General features: G+C 45.0%; 1 protein-coding gene across 1 annotated transcript in view; it reads left to right on the top strand.

Annotated features, from left to right (window-relative positions):
• The first annotated feature begins 950 nt into the window (after window positions 1-950).
• The window catches only part of Dnajc3 (DnaJ heat shock protein family (Hsp40) member C3), a 42,019-nt gene continuing 28,004 nt past the window's right edge, over window positions 951-14,965 (top strand). Inside the window, exon 1 of the mRNA XM_028868217.2 lies at window positions 951-1,163. Coding sequence (XP_028724050.1) covers window positions 1,082-1,163 — 82 coding nt within the window. The 5' untranslated portion in view covers window positions 951-1,081. The remainder of the gene's footprint in view (window positions 1,164-14,965) is intronic.

The following is a 14,965-nucleotide window of genomic DNA, read 5'->3' as shown; positions in this document are numbered from 1 at the left end:
TACCCCGATAGAAGAGGGGCGTGATTCTGAAAGTTTCTTCGGAGAGACTAGGAAAGGGCTAGGGGCTTTAAAAGGGTGCCGCCCGGACCCGCTGTGAGACTTGTCGGGCGGCTCCTGCTTGCACCTCTGACTCAATGGAATAACTCACAAGTGCCAGGTCCCCCAAGAAATTCCTCTTCCCAAGATGGGGCACCTAGACAGAAGCAGCACGCCCGACGGGGCTTGAAGGCGTTTCCTACTTGCTAAGAGGGACATCGGACTCCTCCATGATCTCGGTCCCTCCTCCCAGGCCCCCTTCCTTCCTCCCAGGCCCCCGCTCCCATGACCCAGGAGACACATGCCACCCCACCCCACCCCGCCGCGTTCGCGCTCCTCGGCTGCGCCCAGGGGCAGCCTGGGCTGTCTGGAATAAACTTTTCCCCCGCCCACGGAGAGCGGCTATGTGGGTTCCCTTTAGCTGGCCCGTGTCAGCGAAGAAGTCGACGCCAGGCGGCCCCGACGTCCCGGGGGCTTCCTGGCACCGTGCTTGCTTTTCCAGCGCGGCCGGCGGCCGCACCTTCTTTCCCCACCCCGCCCGGGCGGGCCCGGGATCGCTCTCGCCAGCCGGGCCGCCGGGCCGGCCCCAGAGCGTCCGCGCGGCCTGCGCATGCGGGCTGGGCGGCGGCAGCCCGGCCTCCGCAGCCGCTTCCTCCCCGGCCCTGGGCGACGGTTTGGAGCCCGCTGACAGCTCCACGACCTGCGGACGCAGCCTCGTCTTGTGCTTCCACGTTACCCTATCAGAGCCGGGGCGGGGCGTCAACCTCCTCAGCCAATCGGCGCCAACCACGACCCAGGCGAGCCGGGCCGCGCCGCGGCCAGGGGGAAGGCGATTGGGCGGCGGCGGCGCTCGGGGCGTGGCGGCCCCGGGCCCCGCCCACCGCTGGTTTCCGCCTCCGGGCGCCAGCCGCCGCCGCCGCCGCCGAGGCCCGGAGAGTGACTGGAGTCAGCGAGCGGACGGCGGGCGCTGGGCTGCGGGCTGTGCGCGCCGCGCGGGCTGCTGGGCCGCGCACCTTCCTGCTCTTCGGCCTCGGCGCCCTCGGACATGGTGGCCCCCGGCTCGGTGGGCAGCCGGCTGGGCGCGGTGTTCCCGTTCCTGCTGGTCCTGGTGGACCTGCAGTACGAAGGTGAGTCCCGCCCTGCCCCGGGGCGGGCTGGGGACGGGGGCGGGGGTCCTTGTGCCGGCCGGGAGCGGCGCTCCGGGGCGCGAGGCCGGGCGCCGGGCTGGCCAAACGGGCGGAGGCCCGGCCCGAGCCGAGCAGAGGGGGCCGGGCGGGCCGCGAGGCCGGGACGGCGGCCTGGGGCGCAGCCGGGAGGGAGCCCGGCGCCCCGGCGGGGAGCAAGGGTAACGGCGGCCCGCACGGCACAGGGTCCGGCTGGCAGGAGTCCCGGGTACGGACGGAGCGGGGGAGCCAGGGGCCGGCGAGGGCCGGTGCAGAGTGAGTCCCGTCCCATCCCCCCCGAGCACCCCGCGTCGGGTGCGCAACTTAGGCTGGAGCCGGGAGAAGTCCGCGCGGGGCTCGCGGCTCCCAGCTCCTAAGTTGCGGGGCTCCGAGTGTGTGGTTTACAGTTCCCAGCATGGCGTCATTCAACTTTCTGTTTTTCCTTCATGCTGGTGCTACGTTTTTCTAGTCCTCGGTGTGTGTGTGTGTGTGTGTGTGTGTGTGTGTGTGTGTGTGTGTGTGTGTGTGTGTGTGTGTGTGCGTGCTCGGGGTGTGTGTGTGTGTGTGTGTGTGCTCGGGGTGTGTGTGTGTGTGTGTTTGTGTGTGTGTGTGTGTGTGTGGTGGTGGTGGTGGTGGTGGTGGTGGTGGTGGTGGTGGTGGTGGTGGGTCTTCTTAAAAAGATAGGGAGCGCTTACATTTCACCCTGTGTGTGTGTGTGTGTGTGTGTGTGTGTGTGTGTGTGTGTGTGTGTGTTTTGGTGGTGGTGGTGGTGGGTCTTCTTAAAAAAATAGGGAGCGCTTACATTTCACCCTGGCCTCCAGGCTGTGTGTGTGTGTGTGTGTGTGTGTGTGTTTTGGTGGTGGTGGTGGTGGGTCTTCTTAAAAAGATAGGGAGCGCTTACGTTTCACCCTGGCCTCCAGGCTGGAATGTTGGCTACTCCCAACAGAATAGCAAAACAAGAGGCCTGTCCCATCTGGGCTGTGAGCGGGCAGGACTTAGGCATTGAAGCCCCAAATGCCCATTGAATACTGCTCCCCAGCTTGAATACTGCTCCCCAGCTTGGTTGCTGTAGTGCTGTAGTGACATATGTCCCGGGCCCTGATCCTGTACTCATTCCCAGTCGTGGGGCAGGGGGGATAGTAGTTAAGGAACGTAAACAGTTGACTATTCCATGGGGGTGGGGTGGGGATCGAGGAACTGAAATTGGGGATAGCTCATGGTGAAACCCTCCCAAAGGTGCATGTGGATTTCTTTCTTTGTTAAAAAATCTTGCTATGTGGTTTTTACGTCTCCATTAAAGGTAGGATTGTTGTTTGTTTTGGCTTCTTGATGACCATATGTTCTTTGAACCTCAAGTCAGATTTTGTACTGTGACAGTACTGAGACCAATAATTTGACATTGAAACCAGCTGCAAAGTGGAGGGGATTGGAATTTGAAGGCCTGGACCACTTTACTATATAGGTCATTTTATTCTAAGTCTCTCGAATTTTCTAATTCGTTCTATCCTCTCACTAATCATGCTCAGTTATTAATGGCTTGGATATTTAAGAGAAAGGTGTCTGTTATGTTTAGTATCTATTTTTTTTTTCAGTTACAGGCATACTTTTGTTTTACCTTTTCCAGTAGTTTGTAGATCAGTCACTTCTTTCGAATTACTATTCTCAGTATGATTCCTAAGACTTTTAGCACTTCATTTATCTACTGTGGTATTTCTGTAAAAAAAAAACTTTGAATTTTTCTGTCTGGGAAGCACTGATGGCTCCTCTCTGGGGAAAGGCGGAGTGTTGCTTTTTCAGGAGTATTACCTGTGTAAAACAGCAGGTGATGGGGAGGGAAAGAGCCGTTTTGTAAGCCATCTCTTATTCCGTGGAGATCTGTGATAGTTTGTTTTACACACGTGGGAACTGGTGTTCTAAGAGCTTAATGAAAATTTATCTTGGGGCTGGAGCGACGGTTGGAGTGCCTGCTGGTCCTGCTGAAGACCGCTGGGTTCCCAGCACCAGATCAGGCTGCTCACATTGTAATTCCAACTCCTGGAGTCCCCTCTGGTTCCACAGGCACTGGACACACACACACACACACACACACACACACACACACACACACGAGTAAATAAAATCTTTAAAAATAAACTTTACCTTCTGTATGAACTGGACCCAGGAAAAATATTGATAGCTTCATTTTCAAGCATTTCTAAGTTGTGACAGCTGAGAAAAATAAGCATTTTAAGTTACCAATAGAAAGTGACAGGAAGGTGATTTCCTAGCAGATTCAGTACAGTGGTTCTTCCCAGGTGTGCTGGCTCATATTTGTGATCTCAGCACTCAAGAGGCTGAGGCAGGAGGATTGTCATGAATTTAAGACCAGCCTGAGTTAATATATCATGAGTTCTAGGCCAGTCTGAGCTACAGTATGATACTTTGTCTAAAAAAAAAAAAAAAGGAAGAAAAAGAAAACATGCTGTCTCTCCCAAAACAGTGGTCCTCCAGCTATATATCAGAATCTCACGTGGAGGATTTTTAAGAGTTCTTGGACCATTTACAGAACTTGTGATTTTGTAGGTCTTGGTGGAACCTGAAAATTGGCATTTTTAAAAGGATCCCAGATGACCACATTTGAGAGCCAACGGTGTACTAAATTATATGTAGGAATTAAATCGGGGTCTGCTATTTATTAGACCCTAGAGTTGGTGTTAGAGTTATCAAGGCAAAGTAGACAACGCTCGGCTTACAGTTTCTTGAATAAGTTCTATCTGGGTTCATTAACCTCAGCTTTGAGGGAGGCAGGCAGGTCAGGTGGTGCCATACTGCACCTAAGACTTGGAGAGAGAAGACATAAAGAGAGTTTCATGTGAACAGGGAATGTGAAGCACAGTTTCATACTATAGATAATATTAATGATTAACCTAACTAAGGTTTGTTTTTGGTTTTTTCCTGACTTAAAAATACCCCTTTAAAACTAGGTTTTCTGTTGTAATCCATAGAAGGAGAGCACATATCATGAACTGAAAGACTGACTCTTAGCATTCTCTTCCTAAGAGCCTTTGAAAAGAAATCTAGAGCATTAAAAATGGAATTTTGAGTAGAAAGAAAGTTTTAGGGACTAGAGAGGTGGCTCAGTGGGTAAGAGTGCTGGCTGCCCTGCAGAGGGTGGACTTCAGCTCCCAGCATCACAACCAGTTGTAGCTCCAACTCCAGGGAGTTGAGGAGCTGGATCGGAAACTGAGATACCAGAGAGGGGGGTGGGGCGTTACTATCTACTTTAGCATTCTCACAGTACAAATAAGATATTTCAGTTTGTTGCTAATGACTTATTTAGTGGCTTGAGTATGAATACAGACTGAAAAAGCCATAGCTTTATCTTTATTTTCTTGAATTGTATCAGGAACTCATTTTTTAATTCCACTGAATTAATCTGATTAATCCATATATTTTGGCCATCATGGGAAAAGACTCGAAAATCTATTCAAACAAAAGGTTGAGATACGTTTTACTTAAACTGATAAATTAAGAGTATATTTTACCTTTTGTAGAATCTCTGATACAAGTTAAATATGAAGAGAATTTTTTAAATGAATGATTTTAAACAGTTTATATAATCAGATGGCTTGAATTATTCAGCAAGCTAGATTATAGAGTTAGTAGTGTTTGAGTTCATCTCTCCAGCCAGCCTTTGCTGCGAGAAAGTTGGCTGAGATGAGAGCGGCCTAGGACTGCTCTCCATCATCTCGACAGCACAGTGAATGCCTGGAGTTGCAGTTGCTTCCGTTCTGTTGGACAAGGTGCTTCTGAGACGAGGTCCCTGGAGCAAGTAGGCTTTATTTTCCCATGTGAAGTTAATTGTGGTTAGGTTTAGTTTCTCTTTTAATTAGTTGATTGGTTGATTGATTTTTGTCTCTCTGTGTGTTTTATTTTGATTTGTTCTTGTGTTTTGTTTTGTTTGACAGTCTCACTCTGCAGCCCAGGCTGGTCTGGATGGACTCTGGAATTTGATATGTAGATCATGATGGGCCCAGACCTGTGGTGATCCTCTCACCTCTGCCTTCTGAGTGTTGGGATCACGAGCATGCCCCATCACACCTGCCTTCTTTGAGTTATTAATCAGCTGCTTACCTCTGTTTACATAGAAATATCCCAGGGAAACCCAGTCACCTGCCCTTCAGAACTCATACATTTATTTTCAACCATAAGTTTATTTTTCTGTTCATGTCTTTAGAAACTGGCTCTTTTAAAAATAGATAAATACGATGGGTTTGTTGCTTGGAGTTTTGGAATCGGCAAAGGTTATGCTATATGGCTCTGTGATGAGGTATATATGGTATAACATTGTCTACCTTAGAGTTCACAGAATAGGGCACTGAGACATGCATTTGGGAAGTATCAATATCTTATCTAGTTTAACTGCCCATTGCTGCAGCTACCGTATTACAGATACTCCTATGTCTCTCTGCTCTTTGGCTCTCCTTACCTGGCACATCTCCAGACCCATGGAGTTCAAGAGCTAAACACAGATGGAGAAGAACAACTGTTAGTTGACTGTTAGTCTCATTCTAGACACACAGTCTTGATCTCAACTGCACACACAATGTTGCTAATATTCTTACAGTTCTTCAGTATGTCTGTTCTTGAAAAACGTTATTTTAAATTCTTTCCCTTAAATAGCCAAGTCCAGTTTAAATTCCCCTTCTCTTACTCCCTGACCTTATTCTTAACAACAGAACTGGGGGAGGGGAGAGTTGGGCTGTGTGCTAGCACATGTGTGGAGGCCAGAGGAAAACTTCTAGGAGGTGGTTCTCATCTTCTTCCACATGGTGTGGGCTCCAGAATCAAGTTCAAGTTCACCAGGCTTGGTGGCAAAGCTTTCCCACTGAGCCAGCCTCAAGGCCTTCACTTGCCCCATTGTTTTAGATAGTGTTTTGTTGAAGATGAGAGCAAAATAGGACCACTTTGTTTCCACAACACAGTTCCCTAGTTTATCTACATCTCTGTCCCCATTACTACCCAGTGTAAGTATTTTCAGCTTGATTGTAGTTTTGATTATGAGAAGTCCTACATCACTTGATAACCTGTGTTGGTCTTTAAAAATAAAAGTTGTTCAGGCTGGTTATGAACTTGCTGTGTTTTCCAGGCAGGCTTCAAACAGTGTCCTGTCTTGGCTTCTCTTCGGTTGGGATTCTAGGCATGTGAAAAGGCCTTCTTGAATCCTCACACTGACGAAAGGCTGACTGCTGTGGCTCACATGGCAAAGGTCTCAGGGACAAAGGACCAGCTTCTTCCCAGCAGCCTTTGAGGAGGCGCTAGTACATGTCTGACAGCACAGACTAAGGACCGACTTCCCAAATGTGCAATCCCACCACAGTGGATTAAGTTTCCACCAGTGAATTTCAGGGATAGTCAGAGCAAGTGTTCCTCTCCTTGGTCATCACTTCCTTCCCTCCACTAGATGGCTCCCCTCAGCACTCCAACATACCTTCGTACCTTTACTGTTCTCTAATATTAATCATTTGTCCCTGAAGCTACTGGATTGTATTTTGGTTCTCTTGGTAACAGAATTTCATTTATTCATTTGAGAGACTTTATGTATTTTTATTGTATGTGTATGGATGTTTTTTGCCTACATATATGTATGTCTATATACCGTGTACATATCTTGTACCCACAGAGGTCAGAAGAAGAGTTACATCCCTTGGAACTGGAGGTGATTATGAACCACCATGTAGGTGCTGGTCCTCTGCAAGAGCAGAAAGTGGTCAGGAGCAACTACTCTTAACTCCTGAGCCATTCCTCAACCTTAGTAACACAGTTTTAAAGAATGCTTGGTAGTTTTTATTCTGTTATTTTTCTTATACATTATTTTAGCAACAATCATAAACATTTACATATCTGTCTCTTATTTGCTTCCACCACTTTGTTTCACCCCAGTCTTCCGTCATGAGGCTTATATCAGCTTTCTTAACTTCTAAATGGCTGACTGACCCATTTCTGATTAAGGGTCTTGGTTTTTTGTTTTTTTTTTTTCCTTTTTTCCCCACAGTCTTGAGTGAATGACATGATTAGTTATTCCATTTCCTCCACTCTTCCTGTTTTCACTGTTGAACCATGATTGATAGTTATCTAGGAGAAACCTGTTGAGTGCTGATTTGGAAATTGCATGATATTTATTAGCTTTGTCTCAGCCAGCAATCTACAAGTGAAGCAGTTATTTATTTTGTCCTGTTATTATCGGAGTGAAAACTTGATTGATCAGAGAAGAGGTAGAGAAGTGACCAGTGACCTCTCTCTTTCCTTCCTCAATCCAAAAAGGGCCTGCAGATCTTTCTAAGTCCCTCCCTACTACTTCCTGTGTCTCTCTATATGTCCTGTCTCCTCCAAAAATCCTCAATGGCTAATTCTGGTCAGCTAGTAGCTAGCTCCATCCTCTGATTCAAGGTAAACTTTATTGGCAGTCTCAGGAGTGTCAGAGTGTGATCAAAATATCCCCTAACATTAGTGTCTTTTTGACTCATTTATGGTAAGTTCTGAGCAGTTTGATTTGATAATTGTATGTGTTATAGACTCTGTTATTCTGAAGACTTGTAATATATTCAAGTAGGAAGGCCAATAATTCCTTTAATAAATACTAAGTGTTCACCGTCTGTAATTTACTGAACTCTGATGTAAGGGGAAAAGTGACAGAGTCTGCTCTCAGACTTGATTTTCATTAGTGCTGGGATAAGGGTGGGAATCAAAGTTGTGAGAGACAGGTTGAACTGACAAGCAATGTGTTGACGGTGGAACGACAAAGCGCATGTGCATTTGTGAGTGTGGGGATGCAAAGTATGGTAGGAGGTAGAAGGAAGGTAGGCAGCAAAGGTTCGCAGAGGAGCCAGCATTTGTGGGCAGGATCTGTTTTGTTGTTGGCTTGTTCCTGTGGTGTTGAGGCTAGAACCCAGCACCTTCACCGTTAAGCTACATCTCTAGTCCAGGGACAGCATCTTGATGAGTGACTAAGAATTTTCTAGGTGGGCAGTTGGGGAAGGCTGTTCCATGGAACAGCAAATATAAAAGCATGAGGCATGAGGACATAACATATTTAGGGAAAGTATAACCAATTCATTTTGCTGTAAGAGTAGAAAGTAGTGGAGGAGAGGTGGATGGTTAAGAGCCTGGAGCAGTATCAGGGAACGTAGGCCTGAAGTGTGCTGTCTGCCTTTAAACTTGAGAGGATCTGGAGTGACTACCCAGTAGTATGAAAATATTGCAGATAAAATATTGTTTTAGAAGAAAGGTTGTAGCATGGACTCAGGATTTGGAGGAAAGTTAGGATAGGAGTTGGGACCTTCGGGGAGTAAAAGGGATCATCACTCCCCAACTCTTAGACTATGGCATGTTCTATTGGAGAACTGTGACCGAAGTACACCCAAGGAATAATAATTTTCTCTGCATTGTTAGAGGATGGATCATGGGAATTTTCATAGAGATAGTGGTGTTATAACCAAATAGAAATATGATTGAATAAAATTATAAATACAGGTCAAAATTTGATTCTGAAGGAACAGAGAAATGCAAAATGTGTCTTTCAAATGTGCTTAGACTTGTTCAGGTGGTATGGCCGTAACTAAATGCTTCTTTCAATCCTAGAAAGCAAATGGAATTTAATTGGAAGAGTATCTCAATATTTGGGGGAGAGTGCTATCATGTGACATAGCAGTTCAAAGACATTACAAATGTATTCTTCGCTCCCACTGGACTTAAGAATCAACCTACAGTGTTGAAATAGTGCTAAATGAGAAGGATCATACATTGTGGAAAATAAAGATGCGCTTTGGAAATAGAGTGTGTGGCAGTCATTCTGAATCTTTGGGTAGAACTGATAATTTATATGAGCCTCAGTTTTTTTTTTTTTTTTTTTTTTTAGTTATAAAGGTATCAAAGAAAATTTTAGACTTTTTAATGAACTAAACACACAGTATGCGGTCAGTTTTTAGTTCTTCACATGTTATTTTAACCTCTTGATCATTGGTATGGATGGATCAGGAAATATTTTCCTTTTTTTTGGAGACATACTCTTGATGTATAGCCCAAGAGGGCTTTGAACTCTTGGCAGTCCCCCTGACTCAGCCATCCAAGTGCTGTGATTACAAGTGTGTACCATTATGCCTGACTTCATTTTCCTGGTGGTTTATCCCAGACTTTAACTCTTCTTCATTTGAGAAATTGAGAACATTGATTTGGTTGTGTCTCTGAGAAAATGTAAAAAGGAAATGTTTGAAATCATCATGTTGTTTCAAAGACTCCTCTCCCTGATGACACCAGGATACTGATCAACATGTCCCTAACGTTGTCCTCACTGTTCATGTCAGTGTTCTAATTTGGAGACGGAAGGCAGGGTTGTTCCGTAGCTCAGTCACAGTGCTTTGACCCTTATCTGACCACTGGTTCATTTCCTAGTGTAATTCTACCACAGTTTTTGTACATGTCATTCTCTTGAATTAGTGATGTGTAATCTTTTTTATTTTATATAGGAAGTATAAATGCTATGGGTACAATTTATATTAGAAATTACCTTTTAAAGATACAAATTTACTGTCTGTGCCTATTTTCCTCTCTCCAACCCTATCCCTTTAAAGATTTAAAACAAACTATTATGAGAAATTTTAGACAATTTTAAGTTGGGCATGGTTTACTACACACCTATGTATCCATCCTGCAGCTTCAACAATTACTAACTCATTCATTGCTGATCTTATTTTGTCTGTACTTATAGAATATTTTGAAACACATCAGAAATATTATTGTGTCATCTATACATATTTAACTACATATAAGAGATAAAGACGAGGCTGCGGGGAGTTGAGTGGTGCAGTTGCCTAGTGTGTAAGAACTGAGTTTGATCCCTAGGACTACACAACAGAGACGACTTAACGTTTTAAAAACTGTGTTACCCACATGCTTTGTGTTACCTGATCATTATTCTATACCTCAAAACTATAGTTCAGCAATGTTTCATGACTTTTGAACAAATCAAAATACTTATTCTTACTGGTGTATTTTTAGGAATGCTTGTGCATGTGCCCTGGTACCCCTCTGGTGGTCAGAGAACACCTTGTAGGAGCCAGTTTTCTCTTTCCAGGGATCAAACTTAGGTAACCACAGTTTGTGGCAAGTGCCTTTTACTCAAGTGAGCCACCTCATCAAAGATTTACAACTGTGATAATTTTAAACAAAACATATTCCTCAGTTTACTTTTCTAATTAAAAAAATATAAATAGTGTGTTAATATATTTTTGTTGGAAAAAGTGATCAGCACAGCAAGATAGATAGATTATCTTTTGAAAGCATATATGAAATCAGTCTACGTAATATATCCAACATCCTGAGTTCACATCACCACAGTTCTTTCTAATTCATATCTGGCTCCAATCTGCCTTCCACACTGCAGCCAAAGTAATGTTTTAAAATATAAAGTAGACCTTCAGTTCTTGCTAAAGCCAATCCTAGAGGCTTCTTTTATTACTCACATGAACATCTAAAGTTCGTCGTTCCGGGGCTTGCAGTTTGATCTGTCTTGTGCGTGTCCTCTGTCTGTCCTCACTTTTCTTACTGTCTGTAACCTCATCTGGTTTCCATGGAGCTGAGCGTGGTCAGAGCAGATTTGCCGCAGGTTCTGTGGCCTGGATGTGATTGTGGCATGTGTCACTGAGCACCACTCTCCAGCCCTTGTTACTCTGGTTCTACCAGACGTGACTGACGCGGGGAGGCCTTACTGACATCTGTACTCATCGCCCCTTTCTCCGGGCGCATCAGATGGCACTTAGGAAATTATCTTGTTTACTTCTTATTCTCCATTGTGTCCTTGGTGCCACAGCTGGGGTGAAAAAGATGTTGCAACCTTTTGAATCTGTAAGATGATTAGGTATATCATTTTAAACAATTTTTAAAATGTGAGCTACTAATTTTGTTTTATTTTCTTTCTTAGTGTTAGGCTGTTTAAGAATTGGCCCTTAGAGTTGGGGGATGGTGGCACTCAAGAGGCAGAGGCAGGAGGATCTCTGTGAGTTCGAGGTCAGCCTGGTCTACAGAATGAGTTCCAGGATTGCCAAGGCTACACAGAGAAATTGTGTCTCAAAAACACACACAAAAAAACAAAACAAAAATTATTGATTTCATGAGCTTCTTTGTGTTTCAGAAGTACTCATTTCCAGTCTGAGTAATGGCTTTGGAAGGGTGATTGCCTGGCTGTGGTCCTTTCTGTTTGTTTAATCAGAGTTTGGAACTCTCAGAGTGCTTGGAGTCCATCCATGGCACAATTCAGAGAGTGCGTTTGAATGTTGTTTTTCAAAGTCCACTAAGCTAAGGTTCCTTGGGTTGCCAGGATATGAAATTCCATATATATATATATATATGAAGCAACTATGTTAGGCAACTGCGTATATAAGGTACTAACCCAGTTACCATATGCCTCCTGTGTACCCCACACCCCAGATTTGTATTCACTACATAAAGTCTATCTTAGTTTTTTTTCTTTATCATCTCATATCTAGTCATGACTATTTCAACACTTACCAATGATACATTCCTATGAGAAATGTTGTTCTTATATAAGTCGTTATGTTGCTATAAAATCAGATGGCTCACTGTACTTTTGGCCTTTTTGAAGGTCAAATAGGGAGAACAAAGATAAATGTTCTAATTCTGTTTACACAAACACGCTGTATCAGATTGCTTATATGCTCTAGATAACTAGAAGAGAAGAAAAAATGCTTTATAGTTTTTAAACACTGCAAACAGAGCTTCCTTAGCTAAGGAAGGGGAAGCTGCTTCAAGTAAGGTGGATACGAGTCAATTTCAACTGCATCCAAACATCTGTTCCCACTACAGTTACTTATTTATCTGTGCCCCAGTGTTTACAGGAGAAACATGGTGAGACTTGATGGGACATTGGATTCAACTATAGTTTTAATTTTGCAGTCCTCACAATGTTACAGCTGATTTAGCTAGACCAGCTTTGTGACTACTGAGGCACAGGAGTGGGGTGATTATTTGGGAGTTGTTATGGAAACTCCCAGGTTGACTTCAGCTGAGACTTGGTCCTGAGCTTAACATTCTTCTCAAATACTTCAGTGCATTGAAAAGAACCCATCCCTTACCCTAGTCCTTGTTTTCATCATTTCTGCATTATGGTCAAGTGTAGGGAAGGTACTTGACCTTCTAAGATGTATCTGAGTACATTGTTACATTAGCCCATAGTGGTAGGGGAACCAATTCTAGTGCTTGAATTGATTATTAGCATTTCACTTCCCTCTGACAAGTAGCTCTGCACTCACTGAGGGTCAAAGTATGAGCAAAAACCTCAAAGCACCTTTTTGTGGGTCTTTCTCCTTGAACATTTCCAGGGACAGTTTGGGCCCATTCAGGAAACAGCACATAGTAGTTTTAAAAAGAGGGATTGCTGAGGAGATGGCTCAGTTGGTATAGTGCTTGATGTACAAGTGTGAGGACCAGGGTGTGAAGAAAAAGTCGAGCAGGATGGTGTATACTTGTGATCTCTACACTAGGAATGCAGAGACAGGTGACTCTCTGGGGTTTGCACACTAGCCAGCCTAGCCAGGTTACCAAGCTTCAGGTTCAACGAGAGATCCTGTCTTAAAAAACAAGGTGGAGAGTAATTGAAGAGAATACTTGATGTCGACCCTCACACACGGTACAGATGCATACATACATATACACACCACATCAAAAATTTTTAGAGGGTGAGTTTAATAGAATCTCTTTTCTATAGTACGTGAGTGACTACAGATGTAAAAAGAACAGCGAGACATAGTCTAGGATTGAGATTCAGCCTCAAGAGGCTGCCTTGGAAAAAAAGCTCTCTCCGCAGGACTAGGCTCAGACTTGATTGGTTGAGCTGTAATTGTAGCTCAGGTTTGCTAATGGTGAGACACCGAGACCAGCCAGAGTGGTCTACAGTTGACGGCAGAACAGAAACCAGTCGCACCAGGGCTGGATCAGCCAGTGTCGATGCGTTTTTCTACATGGACATGTGGACGATACCGTGAGTTGTGAGGTTAGAACGGGACTGCGCAGTGTCCTTGCTGGGAGTGGTTCCTGGGCCCAGGCTGCCGGATGCTACGGGCTGGGCATATGGCTGGGGCTGCCGGATGCTACGGGCTGGGCATATGGCTGGGGCAGAGCACCACACCTACTCGCTTTGCGGCCGGAGCCAGAAAACAAAACACAACCAGCAAGCAGAGCCAGGAGGCATCCTTCTGCAGTTCTCTCCAGCTCCCTTCCTCATGAACAACATCGTCCTCATTGTGAAGGAGAAATGCCTGAGCACTTTAGTGCATTATTATGTCAGGGCGACTGCTGAGGGAGGAACTCAGTAAAGAGAGTTTATAGATAATTGGCCTACTTCTTCAGATTATTCTACTTAAAGTGTCTCACTAGCTCTATTTTTCACAGGGTAAAATTCAAAACAGGACATAACAAGGCTTTCTAGTCTTTGATTTCATACTGCTTTATTCTGTGGCTCTGCTCCAGTCATCCAGGTCTTCTTGTCATTCCTGGAGCATATCTGGACACCGTGGACTTAATGCCTTTGCCTGAGCTGCTGCTTCTTGGAAAGGCCCTTTTCCATGCCTGTGTGATGGGCTGCTTACTTCCTCTAAGTTTTGCTCAGATGTCAGCTGTTCAAGGAAGGATGCTTTGGACCGTGTGTTTGCTTCTGTAAGAGGCCTCTCACTGCTGGCCCTCTCACATCACTTGACTTACTCCACAGTAATTTTTACCTGATTATGCAAGTCACTGTTTATTGTGTCTGTCTCCTCCCACTATAATGTCTGGTACTGGGAGGATTCAAAGAGCAGGCTCACTTATTCCAGATAACTAGAGCAGTGGCTGGTATGTTGTAGGTGCTCAGTAAATACTTGGATGTCATAGCAGACTGTCTGATAGTCATTCATTAAGGTGAAGTTCTAGCTTAGTGAAGCAGTTCTTTTAAAAAAAAATGTGTGGTGTGTGCCTGTGTTCATAAGTGTGCATGAACATCACGTGTGCAGGTGCACATGCATGTGTGGTGGGTGTCTGTATATATGTGTACTCATGTGTGGGCATGTGTGTTCATGTGCATGTGGGAGCCAGGTTACTATCAGGTGTCTTCAGTTTTCATTTAATGAGGCTGAGTCTCCCTGAATCTAGAGCCTTCAGTTTGGTTTGCTAGCTGGCCATTGTGGTGATATTGTGTTCCTCAAAATATTGTGTACTCTAATAAACTTATCTGTGGTCAGAGAACAGAACAGCCACAATATTAAACATAGAGGTTAGGCAGTGGTAGCACACGCCTTTAATCCTAGCATTTCAGAGGCAGAGATCCCGTGGATCTCTGTGAGTTCAAGGCCACACTAGAATCAGCCAAGCATGGTGACTCATGCCTTTAATCCCAGGAAGTGATGGCAGGAAGCAGAAAGTTATATAAGGCGTGAGGATAAGGAACTATAGCCTGGTTAAGCTTTTAGACTTTTGAGCAGCGCAGTTCAGCTGAGAGGCATCCAGTCTGAGGAAACAGGACCAGCTGAGGAACTGGCAAGGTGAGGTGGCTGTGGCTTGTTCTGCTTCTCTGATCTTCCAGCATTCACCCCAATACCTGGCTCCAGGTTTGTTTTTATTAATAAGACCTTTTAAGATTCGTGCTTCAGGCCATCTTGCCCTGAGATGCTGTTTTTGCACTGGACGGCCATGCCCTCCTGGCATGTCTGTGGGTGCTGGGGATCCATATCTGGTCTTCA

This window comes from Peromyscus leucopus, chromosome 9, assembly GCF_004664715.2.
Source record: "Peromyscus leucopus breed LL Stock chromosome 9, UCI_PerLeu_2.1, whole genome shotgun sequence".
NCBI lineage: Eukaryota > Metazoa > Chordata > Mammalia > Rodentia > Cricetidae > Peromyscus > Peromyscus leucopus.
The sequence above is the reverse complement of the archived record's forward strand: the minus strand, read 5'-3'. Positions and strand labels throughout refer to the sequence as shown.